At 54.1% G+C, this 12,026-nt stretch overlaps 1 protein-coding gene across 1 annotated transcript; it reads left to right on the top strand.

Annotated features, from left to right (window-relative positions):
* The first annotated feature begins 321 nt into the window (after positions 1–321).
* LRIT1 (leucine rich repeat, Ig-like and transmembrane domains 1) lies at positions 322–11,525 on the top strand. Its single transcript, XM_062214229.1, has 4 exons — positions 322–443; positions 4,442–4,908; positions 7,810–8,115; positions 9,640–11,525. Exons 1-4 carry the CDS (start codon positions 322–324, stop codon positions 10,599–10,601), a joined length of 1,857 nt encoding a protein of 618 aa, XP_062070213.1. The 3' UTR covers positions 10,602–11,525.
* The last annotated feature ends 501 nt before the right edge of the window (positions 11,526–12,026 follow it).

Genomic DNA, 12,026 nt, shown 5'->3' with positions numbered 1-12,026 from the left:
ACTCACTTGCCCCTGGATAGCTGCCCACATACCCTGCATGTTTGGCCCTGGCCTCTCCAGGCCTGAGGCTGCTGCTATGGAGGGGGTTCCCTGCCCCCACCCTGAGGCTGGGGTGAATCAGGAAGCACTAAGCTGCTGAGAGTGGTGGCTAGGTCTCCCCTCCCTAATCCCCAGCCTGTCCATGTTTATCCGATGGCCTCAGGCAGGGGTGTGTGCAGGGGGGCAGTGAGCAAGTGGGCAGCTGCCAGGCTCGCTGGGCTGGCAGGACGGAGCAGTCCTGGGACAGGGCCCTGCCCGGGGGCCACAGAGGAGCCAGGAGTCATGTGGGTGGCAGTGGGCATGCTCGGGCTCCTGGCCCTCATGGGGCCCCCCCAGGCCCGGGGATCCTGCCCCTCTCAGTGCAGCTGCAGCCTCCACATCCTGAGTGATGGCAGCAAAGCCAGGTATGGCACTGGGGGTGTGGGATGGGTGGCCCAGCCCCCGTCACTCTGCCAGCTGGGCTGGGTTGGGAAGGGTTGGATGTCCAGCAGCTTGTCGGGCCCCCATAGCCCACCTGAAGCCATCAGGTAAACATGACCAGGTCGGATGCAGACTGTGGCTGGGTGAGACCTCCATCTCCCTGTCCTTTGAGACCTGGGGTCCTGTGGGAGTGGCTGCACTGCAGCAGGGGCTAGCTCTGTCTGTGAGGTACCAGGTACTCTCATGTGGCTGGGGAGGGTGGAACACAGGTGTACTGGTGCCAGCAATGCTCACCCCTCCTGAAAGGCCCAGGAAGATTCCTCCCTTACCTTTTCCCTTTCCTCTCCTTGCTCTCTTCCACCCCACCTGCCCTCCCTGCATCTCCAGCCTCTTCTTTCATATCCCCAGTGTTTTCTACAACTCCACCTGTGATGAGATCCCAGCCCCCTCATGCTCTTCCCTCTCTGGGTCTACTCTGGCCTAGCCTCAGGAGCCTCATCCTTAACTCCAGAGGTGCCCATCGCACTGCAAGATTGCGTCCTCCATCCTCAGCCTTTGCCTCGACTTCCCCCATCTGCAGCTGATCCCCTCTGCTCCTCCTCCCCTTCCCCTGCACCTGCCAAGGGTGCTGCGGTTCTGGGACCTTTGCCGTCTCTTCCCCCATGGCTCACATTCTTCCCCTCAGCACTCTTGAAATCGTCTTTCCTCCAGCTTGTCCTTTAATGACGTCTGCATTGCTTATTTTGCTCAAGAACTCTGTCCTGGCTCAGGGCCTTTTCCATCCTCTTCTCAACCTTCTGGAATTCCATCTCCCTTCTCTTGCTTGTCTGACATGGGCATTGGGCAGATGCTGGTGGTTTCTGATGAGGGGAAGAGTGTTGCTCAGAGCTACCCTTTCATGGTTCCTGGCAAGGGTGTTGGGTTGACTGGGGATAAGGAGAGGCAAAGCATGGAGAGGAGCCCCCAGGAATGGAACAGGAAGATTTCCATTTTTTGCCTGTATGTCTGATGCTCCAATGCACATGGAGAGTAAGGATCTGCTCTCTGAAGGAAGCCAGGCTGAAGCCTCAGCAGTCTGGGGAATATCTGGTGACCACAGACAGTGTGATCAGAGGGACAAAGAGCCTCTTCTAGCCCAAAGCACAGAGTTCAAAATCACACAGCCTCAGTGATGGAACTAGTCCTGAATCCCAGCAGACCATGGAGCTCCAAGTCACACAGCGTCACCGGTGGAACTGGTCCTGGATCTCAGCACAGCACGGAGCCCCAAGTCACACAGTGTCAGTGATGGAACTGGTCCTGAATCCCAGTAGAGGATGGAGCTCCAAGTCACACAGCCTCAGTGATGGAACTGGTCCTGGATTCCAGCACAGAATGGAGCCCCAAGTCACACAGCCTCACTGGTGGAACTGGTCCTGGATCCAAGCATTCCAACTGCATTGCCAGAACTCTTCCCATTTGGGGATGCTGCCATGGCAGGGACCAGGGAGAAACTCCAGACAGCATTGTTTATGATGGAAAATGAAATTCCAAGAGCAGTTTCTAGGGGTCCTAATATTAGTCAATGGCCATTTCCTCCTCTGAAGTCAGAGCTCTTAAAATTGGTTCCACTTGCCTGAGAGTCCCATGGTTTTTGTGCACCAGTCCATCTGCATGGATTGTCCTATGAAGGCTGAGGGGGGCCCTGATGTGGCTGGGGTGCAGACCATGCAATTTCATTGTATCCTGCATGTCAGGCCTTAGCTCACCTCATCTCACCATGGCCTCTCAGAGTCCCAAGCTCACATCTGAGCAGCTGGGCAATCTGCCCTTGCTCCACACTCCTACCAGCACAGAGGGTATCCCTGTGGGTATTGGGCTTGCTGGGGATGCCCTGATCTGGGCACTTGAACAGATGTGTCTCTATGCTGTGTCCATTTTGCCCCACGAAGAGTTCTGCTGTTGGCTTGTGTTGGGCTCTTACTGGTTTCCTTAAATTCCTTCCTCATCCAGGATATGTTTTTCCAATGACCCTTCCTCCCACCTCCATCCAGATCTTTCACCTCCAGATCTGTATTTAATATCTGAAGGTATCATTACCTTTAAAGCCTTGCTTCCTTAACTAGATTATAGGCTGTATCGGGACAGGAGCTGTGAGTCTGATTCTCTTTCACTTAGAAGGGAATCTCATGTGTACCTGAGGGATAGGGGTGCCTTCTGTGAATACCTTTTTCAAGAAGAAGCCAGCGCAGCCCAGCTGCATTGGAGTGGTGTAAGGGAGTTAGCTGGCAGATGCTGGGGGAGTGTGTGTGCTCACCAGGAAAGCCCGACAGCAGCAGTGCACCACGGTACTGCGAGACAACAGCCTCCCTCCGTGGGAGTGCAGACGCCTTCTTGATGGAGTTCCAGGAACTGTCCCCTCCCCATCTGACCTTATGTGACTGCACTTCTCTCCTCCATGGGCTGAAACTCAGTGCTGATGGCAGGCTCCTTGAGAGTGTGGACCACTTCTTGATGTTTCTCCATCCCCAGCTTTAGACTCAAGCTGAAAGGGACAAGGTTTAAGAAGCCACTGGGCAGAATATGCATTGCAAGGGGCTAATGATGGACCCATTCCACCCACAATGTCAATGCGCAAAAATTTGTGACAGTGATAATAGTATTGGGGTCATACAAGAAGGCAGCATGACAAGCTTGGAGACTGTGATCATGAGGACATGAAGAAAAGAGAGGTTACAAATGTACTAAAGGATGCACAGCAGCAAGTGTGAACCCAACTGTGGAGGTACCAAGTCCCAGCCTTTAAACAGCTCAATCATCTCATGATCCCTTTGTGTCAGAAGCTTCCATCCTTGCATGTTTTTTAGGAAAAAAAAAAAAGGATGAGGGGCTGGTGTTATGGTGTAATAGGTTAAGCCACATACATTTTCACTTTCAATGCCAGCATCCAATATGGGTGCCTGAGTCCCAGCTGCTCCACTTCCAATCCAGCTCTCTACTATAGCCTGGGAAAGCACTGAAAGATGGTCTAAGTCTTTGGGCTCCTGCACCCAAGTGGGAGACCTGGATGGAGTTCCTGGCTCCAGGCTTGGCCCAGCCCCAGACACTATGGTCATTGGGGGAGTGAACCAGCAGATGAAAGATCTCTCTCTCTGTAACTGCCTTCAAATAAATAAAATAAATCTTTTTTTTATTTGACAGGTAGAGTTATAGACCGAGAGAGAGAGAGAGAGAGAGAGAGAGAGAGAGAGAGAGAGAGAGAGGTCTTTCCTCTGCTGGTTCATTCCCCAAATGGCCACCGCGGCCGGCAATGTGCCGATCCGAAGCCCGGAGCCAGGAGCCAGGAGCCAGGTGCTTCCTCCTGGTCTCCCATGCGGGTGCAGGAGCCCAAACACCCTGGCCGTCCTCCACTGCCCTCCTGGGCCACAGCAGAGAGCTGGACTGGAAGAGGAGCAACCGGGACTAGAACCTGGCGCCCATATGGGATGCCGGCGCCGCAGGCGGAGGATTAACCAAGTGAGCCATGGCGCCGGCCCCAAATAAAATGTCTTTAAAAAAAAATGATAAAAGCCAAAATGGCTGCAAAAAATAGTGATACCATTGAACAGAGGAACGCTCTGCACACATAGAGGCAATGCAACCAGGCAACAGACTGCAGGACTGATCACTACCCCTCTGTCTTAGTGCACTGCAGCAGGTGCTGTGGGCTGCAATGGGACACGGTCCACGCATGAGATCTTGCAGACCAGTGAGGACCAAATGGCCCTCTTGGGATCCTGAAAACAAGAGCCACCGACCCCCTGCACCACCACCATGAAAACGCGAGGCTGCGTGTTCTGGACACCCATCTCCAGAGCCCAGCATGGTCTGGACACTGGGATTGGCGTCTTGGGTTCACGCAGACCTGGGGCCATCAGGGAGGAAGGTGGCCGCGGCCGGGATTGGGGTGGAACCCTTGACCTGGCAAAAACCCTTGCTCAAAGAGCGCCATTTCTGTGAGCAGGACAGTGGTGTGCAGCGACCCCGACATGACCCTGCCCCCCGCATCGGTCCCGCTGGACACCTGCAGACTATGCCTGGAGCGCACAGCCCTGCGCAGGGTGCCTGGTGAAGCCTTCCGGTCGCTGGGCCACCTGGAGCAGCTGTGGCTGCCCTACAACGCTCTCAGCGAGCTCAGCGCCCTCATGCTCCGTGGACTGCGGCGCCTGCGCGAGCTACGAATGCCTGGGAACCGCCTGGCCGCCTTCCCCTGGGCCGCGCTCAGGGATGTCCCTGAGCTGCGACTGCTGGACCTGCAGGCCAATCGCCTCTCCACCGTGCCACCTGAGGCCGCGCGCTTCCTGGGGAACCTCACCTTCCTCGACCTCTCCAGCAACCAGCTGATGAGGCTACCGCAGGAGCTGCTTCTCACCTGGGTTCCCATGAAGGCCGAGCTCTTCCCGCCGAGCCATCGCGCCAGGCTGGTCCTAGGTAAGAGATGCCTGGAGCCTGGAGCCACCCCAGCGGGTCTTGGGGGTCTTGGGGCCTTAGGCGAGTTGCTGAGCGTCTCTGAGTCTCGATTTTTTTTAAAGATTTATTTTTTTATTTGTTTGAGAGGGAGAAGGAGAAGAAAAGGGAGAGAGAGAGAACTTCCATCCGCTGGTTCACTCCCCAGATGGCCTCAATGGCTGAAGCTGGGATGATCCATAGCCAGGAGCCTGGAGCTTCTCCCAGGTCTCCCACGCAGGTGCAGGGGCCCAAGGACTTGGGCCATCTTCTACTGCTTTCCCAGGCCATAGCAGAGAGCTGGATCAGAAGAGGAACAGCCGGGACCCGATCCGGCGCTCATATTGGACGCCGGCACTGCAGGTATCGGCCTTACCTGCTATGCCCCAGCGCCGGCCCTGTCCCAATTCTTTATCTGGGGAACTGAACAAGATCCACAAGGGTAGCGGGCCCCAGGGCAGAGCGCAGCAGTCACCAATAGGGAGAATGAGATGCTAGAGGCCTTCTGGGCCACACAACCAGCAGGCGGCCCTCCAGGCTCAGCTTCCCAATTCCCAGTTATCACAGTACAGCAGCCAGCCCCTCTGTCATTTTTCTCTCATCCTGTTGGCTAACCAGGGGAACCAGGAGGCCTCTCCTGCTCCAGGCACCTGTCGGACCCTGAGGTTGACCGGTGATGCACAGCTCACCCTGCAAAATGAATTTGAGTTATGCAAGTCATACATAATGATATCTAAACATTTAAAATATTACAGAAAATGTTGAAGACAGTACATGCAGACAGAAAGTTATATGTGTGTGTGCCATAAAATTCTATTGCATTATATATATTAGCACTATTGCACCCAGTGATGTATCTTGGAGATATTTCTTAATTACTGCAAATGGCTCAAGTTCATTTTAAACAACTACACAGTGTTCTACAGCATACTGTGCTGTAATTTATTTAGTTATCCTCCCTTCAGTGGACTTCAGATTGTTCCGTTACTTTGCCAACACTTGGGATGCCACAGAGAATATTCTTGAAACCGCATCCTTCTGAGCATGTAGGAATGTTTCAGCAGGACAGGAACTGAGAAGTGCAATTGTTTGATCATGGACTGTGCATGTTAGTCATTTTAAAATAAGGTAGTTTTGGAACCAGCGCTATGGCGTAATGGGTAAAGCTGCCGCCTGCAGTGCTGGCATCCCATATGGGCGCCAGTTCTAGTCCTAGCTGCTCCACTTCTGATCCAGCTCTCTGCTGTGGCCTGGGAAAGTAGTAGAAGATGGCCCCCCAAGTCCTTGGGCCCCTATACCTGCATTGTAAGACCTGGAGGAAGCTCCTGGCTCCTGGCTTCAGATTGGCACAGTTCCGGCCCTTGCGGGAGTGAATTGGGGAGTGAACCAGTGGATGGAAGACCTCTCTCTCTGCCTCTCCTTCTCTCTGTGTATAACTCTGACTTTCAAATAAATAAATAAATCTTTAAAAAAAAATCAGGTGGTTTCTAACAAGGCTGGACCAATTCTCAGTCCCCACCAGTGGTATGTGAAACCACTCACTCATATGTTCACTTCGTGGGTATTTTTTTTTTTTTTGACAGGCAGAGTGGACAGTGAGAGAGAGAGAGAGACAGAGAGAAAGGTCTTCCTTTGCCGTTGGTTCACCCTCCAATGGCCGCCATGGCCAGTGCACCACGCTGATCCGAAGGCAGGAGCCAGGTGCTTCTCCTGGTCTCCCATGGGGTGCAGGGCCCAAGCACTTGGGCCATCCTCCACTGCACTCCCTGGCCACAGCAGAGAGCTGGCCTGGAAGAGGGGCAACTGGGACAGAATCCGGCGCCCCGACCGGGACTAGAACCCAGTGTGCCGGCGCCGCTAGGCAGAGGATTAGCCTGTTGAGCCACGGCGCCAGCCAGGGTATTTATTTATTTATTTTTTAAATTTATTTACTTGAAAGGCAGGGGTGAGGGAGGAATCTTCCATCCCTGGTTCACTCCTCAAACAGCTTGGTCTAGACCAGGCAGGAGCCAGAAACACCATCCTGGTCTCCCACATGGGTGGCAGGAGCCCAAACACTTGGGCCATCTTCTGCTGCTTTTCCAGGCACAATTAGCAGGGAGCTGGATTGGCAGTGGAGCAGCTGGGATTCGAACTCCAATATGGAATGCCAGCATTGCAAGTGGTGGCTTAGCCTGCTGTGCCAAAATGCGGGCCCCTCTGGAAATATTTTCGAGTGCTTTCTAATCTAGGTCCTAGGAATAAGGCAGTGAACAGGATAGATGAGATCTACTCCTTCTCAGAGCTAACAGATGAAATAGCCAAAATGTTTGACTTGTGCCAGTCAGGTGGGTGAAAGTTTCACCGTGGTTTAAATTTGTCTTTTGCATTAATTCTTTTGGGAGCCTTTTTAACAGGTGAAAGTCAGGTAGCTCACTAGTAAAGAACTGGGCAGCGATGATCATTGGGTTGCAGGTGTATCATTAAATGCATTTAACCAAGGCAACAGCTACTGGTGTGTGTGTGTGGAGGATACATTCCCATTTCCAATCATATCAGGTAGATGCCTGCAAACATCAAATGTTACTGATTTGATTCTTAGACTCACTGTCAAATTTAACAACAGTCCCTGGGGGCTGAAACGGCCTTCGTGTTGCATTTCACAAATGTAAATCTGCACAAAGGAATTCTACCTAGGCAGCAGTGATTGCCTAGGGCCTAATGCTTTATCGTACAGCAATCCTGAGAGGGAGGTGATGCCAGCGCTCATGATGAAGAATCAGCTTTAACACAAGGAACTGGGTGGGCCTGGAGGCCTGCTCTGCTGACCTCCAAAGGGAAGGGGAGCTGGGCCTGGGAATCTGAATATCTAGGGCTTACCTCTTTTCTCATCTCTCACCCGTGCAGGGCTGCAGGACAACCCCTGGATGTGTGACTGCCGACTCTATGACCTGGTTGGACTCCTGGAACACTGGTCCCCAAACCTGATCTTTATCGAGGCTAGGCTGCGGTGTGCTAGCCCTCGAAGCCTGGCTGGAGTAGCCTTCAGCCAGCTGGAACTGCAAAAGTGCCAGGGACCAGAGCTCCGTCCAGGTGTGGCCAGCATCAGGTCCCCTTTGGGCAGCACAGTCTTTCTACGTTGTGGGGCCACGGGTGTCCCTGGCCCTGAGATGAGCTGGAAGAGAGCTAATGGACGCCCACTCAATGGCACAGGTATGCAAGCCCCAGGGGCTGCCGTGCTGAGCCCCTAGATGGGCGGGAGGGTCTGCATCTGAAGTGGGGAGCAGGCAGGGTCAGAGAACAGTAGTCTAGTTAAGGCTGGACTTCCATCTTTCTGAGTGGACCTGCATGGGATTTATATACAGGCAAGGCATGGGAGCAGTGGATTTGAAGAGGAAGAGGGTTCTCGGCCTGCACTGTGTCATCCTGTTAGCCCCTCTGTCAGAGTCATAGGGCCCGCCCTGAGAAGCACTAAGAGCTGAGTGTATTTAATACTTTTTAAAAAGATTTATTTATTTGAGAGGCAGAGTTATAGACAGAGAGAGGGAGAGACAGAGAGAGGTCTTCCATCTGCTGCTTCACTCCCCAAATGGGTGCAATGGCTAAGGCTAGGCCAGGCTGAAACAGGAGCCAGGAGCTTCTTCTGGGTCTCCCACACGGGTGCAGGGGCCTCAGCACTCAGGCCATCTTCCACTGCCTTCTCAGGCCATGAGCAAGGAACTGGCTTGGAAGTGGAGCATCTGGAAATCGAACTTGCACCCATATGGGATGCTGGTGCTACAGGTGGAGGCTCAACCTATTATGCCACAGCACCAGCCCTGATTATATTTAATATTGAAGGTTAATTTCCCAGTTGTAGGTACTAAGCCAGTGTCGCCAGGAGTAAGTAATGAGAGGAGTTACCGTTTGCTGAACTCCTCATGAATTATGTGTATAATCATGTGCATGGTTTTGAATTATGTGCCTGATGGTGATGGACTACAAAGGGCAACCTGATTATCAATCTTACCTCACATACAAGCAAACTGAGGCCCTGACAGGCTATTTGATTGGCCTCTGAGGGGGAGCTGAGGCCCCCACACACTTTAACAGCCTCTGATGTGTCCTGTTTTTGCGAGGCTGCATGGGCAGGGGTAGCTCACCTCTGCTGTGGCTCGGTGGGTAGAGGCCCCCACAGGCAGGAAGAGATGGATAGGGAGTGGTCGTTCTTGGTACCTGACCAGAAGACCTAACAGTTCTGAGTCTCTTGTGGTTGGTGTGGCAAGCATTGCTCTGGGATGGGGGTCTGAAACCAATTGGCAGACAGAACGGTACCATGAGCTCCACAATGCAAAGCGGGAAGGCGAAGATGGGCACTTCCAGCACTGCCTCTGGGCACTCCCCCCACCCCAGACCCACTTACCCCCCATGCACCTGCCTACTTCCTCTGGTGGGAGGGCGTATGGTGTGGGCTGCCTCACAGACATCCAGAGCTCTGTTGAACAGTTTGCACAGCTCATCATTCTTAGGTACTTCTTCAACGGGGGGCCCTCAGGGGCTTCCCAAGGTTGAGCCTAGGTCATCTCTATCCCCTTGGCTGATCTGAGAAAAGTCAGGTGATGGCCAGTGCTTTCTCAACATGCCAGGATTTTCAGGGGAGCGTGTGCAGCCCAGGGCCCGTAGACTCAGCCCTGGAGGGGAGCTTGGGGCAGATGGGCCCACTCATTCTCTTTTGCCCGTGGCCTCTTCTCCCCCTAGTGCACCAGGAGTTCTCTGGCGACGGCACGAGCTGGACTCTGCTGGGCCTGCCTGAAGTGTCCCACTCGGACTCCGGAGACTACATCTGCCAGGCCAAGAACTTTCTGGGAGCCACGGAGACCCTCATCTCCCTGCTGGTCACAGAGCCGCAGACTCCCGCAGCACCCAGAGGGAGCCCTGGTGCTCTGCGGGCGTGGATGGGCGAGGGGCCCGAAGCCGCTGCCTACAACAACAAGCTGGTGGCCAGGCACGTGCCCCACCTTGCTGAGTCTGCTGGCCCGGCCACCACAGCGCCAGGCGTGAAGGAGGAGCTCGGGCTCCAGCACCTCCACCTGGGGGCCCCTGGAGAGCTCTCGGAGGGGCAAGTGGGATCCCAGACGGTGAGGTCTCTCAAGGTGATGGGGGACACCTACCACAGCGCATCCTTGGTGTGGAAGGGCCCCCAGGCTGGGAACACCACGGCCCTAAATGTCCTCTACGCCGTCTTTGGGCAGCGCAACATGCGGCGGGTGATGGTGCCGCCAGGGAAGACTAGCGTCACCATCGAGGGCCTGGCGCCCAAGACCAAGTACGTAGCCTGCGTGTGCGCGCGGGGCCTGCTGCCCCGGAAGGAGGAGTGCGTCATCTTCTCCACCGACGAGGTGGTGGACGCCGAGGGCACCCAGCGGCTCATCAACGTGGTGGTGATCAGCGTGGCTGCCATCATCGCGCTGCCTCCCACGCTACTCGTCTGCTGCGGAGCGCTCCGCAGGCGCTGCCGCAAGTGCCGCTCTGCGCGCTCCACCGAGGCCACGGGCGCCTACGTCAACCTGGAGAGGCTGGGCCACAGCGACGACGGCTCCGAGGAGCTGTCCCGGAACAGCCTTAGCGAAGCCGACAGGCTCCTGTCTGCCCGATCCAGCCTGGACTCTCAGGTCTTGGGGACCCGAGGGGGCCGACGGCTCAATGAGTACTTCTGCTGAGGGCGTGGCCCTCCTGCTCCCACACCTGCCACGCCCACTCTCCCTCTTCGATCCTCACATGCTCCCGGTGATGCCTGAGTGCACACTCACCCGGCTCGGGTCTGCTTGCTCATACTCTCAAAACAACAGCAGTAGCAGCAACAGCTAACACGGATGAAGCGCTTAAAGATGTGCCAGCCAGGGTCCTAAAGTGCTTTGTATGCATACGCTTGTTTAATTCTCATAACAACTATTTGCAGCAGGCTCCACCCTTCTCCCCATCTCCTGGAGAAAAAAACCAGGGAGGTTAAGTACCTTGCCTGCATCTATCGGTTTTTTCTGTGTAACAAATAAATACAAACTCTCTGTGGTCTACAGCATAGAACACTGTCCACACTCACAGGACTGATAGATGACCGGGGAGGCCCTGCTCTGTGTCTGTCATGTGGGCCCCAGGCTGGAGGGTAGCAGTGGCTACCTGGGGCAGACTTCTGTATGCTGAGGTCTGATGCCATCGGAGGGGATGAGCACAATCATGCAATGCTTCTTAAGTTCTTGGTTCAGAATTGACACACTGTCACTTCTGCCCATGTTGTCTCTGCCAAAGCAAGTCTCATGGCCAAACCCAGCTTTAATGCGGCAAGGAAGGACACGTCTCCCATGGAGGTGAAGGTGGAACAGGAAATATTTGCTGGATTGGGATCGAATCAATTCCATTGCCCACAGTATACAGCCAAGGATGGCAGCTCTGGAATTTGGACCAGGCAATTGGGCTTCACTGTCAATAGTCCCCCCACACTCCTCTACTGCCTTTGTATTACATGAATACTAGTTCTCAGGCACTCCCACACAAGCCTGGCTATGCATTTGTTGTATTTGTAATCACACTCACACACATATACACATATACACACTGTGCCCTCATCGAATTCTAACTTCTATTCTCTGGAGACTACTCTAGCTAGAGATAATCATTTGATTTTTCAATAAAGTCTAGAGATTTGGGTGATGCCCAAGGGACCACTGTTCATTTGCTCTCCGAATGTCAGGCTGGAGGGATCTGAGAAACCTTTGGTGGTGGATGGGTGGGGCCTTGTCACACACAGTGATGTCTGGCACATGGCTCACCCCTGCCTATGGAGCAGCCTTTGTGATTGTTACTGAAGCCCACTTTGGTCCTAGAGCCTGCAAGGTCACTAGGCAAGCCACCTCCAAGGCGGTTCCTGTGCAGTCTTGTTAAGGCTGGGAATCCACTGAGGTGTTGCATAGGAGAAAAGGAACATTCCCAGAGGAAGGCCCTGTTTGTTCTGTGTCTGCTGTGCTGAGCACAGGTGAGAGTAGCATCCAGGGTGCCTGGTTCCAAGTCCGTATGCGTAACAACTGTAGAAATTCTGACACACAAGAGAATTATTTTACTAGTGTCAGTCAGGAGCCTCCATATCATGT

This window comes from Lepus europaeus, chromosome 17 (genome assembly GCF_033115175.1).
Source record: "Lepus europaeus isolate LE1 chromosome 17, mLepTim1.pri, whole genome shotgun sequence".
NCBI lineage: Eukaryota > Metazoa > Chordata > Mammalia > Lagomorpha > Leporidae > Lepus > Lepus europaeus.
This window is presented reverse-complemented; position numbering and strand designations above follow the sequence as displayed.

Coding starts and splice junctions, on each gene's coding strand:
- LRIT1 (XM_062214229.1), top strand. CDS start 322: ATGTGGGTGGCAGTGGGCATGCTCGGGCTCCTGGCCCTCATGGGGCCC. Junction 444..4,441: donor AGTGATGGCAGCAAAGCCAG/GTATGGCACTGG, acceptor TTCTGTGAGCAG/GACAGTGGTGTGCAGCGACC. Junction 4,909..7,809: donor TCGCGCCAGGCTGGTCCTAG/GTAAGAGATGCC, acceptor TCACCCGTGCAG/GGCTGCAGGACAACCCCTGG.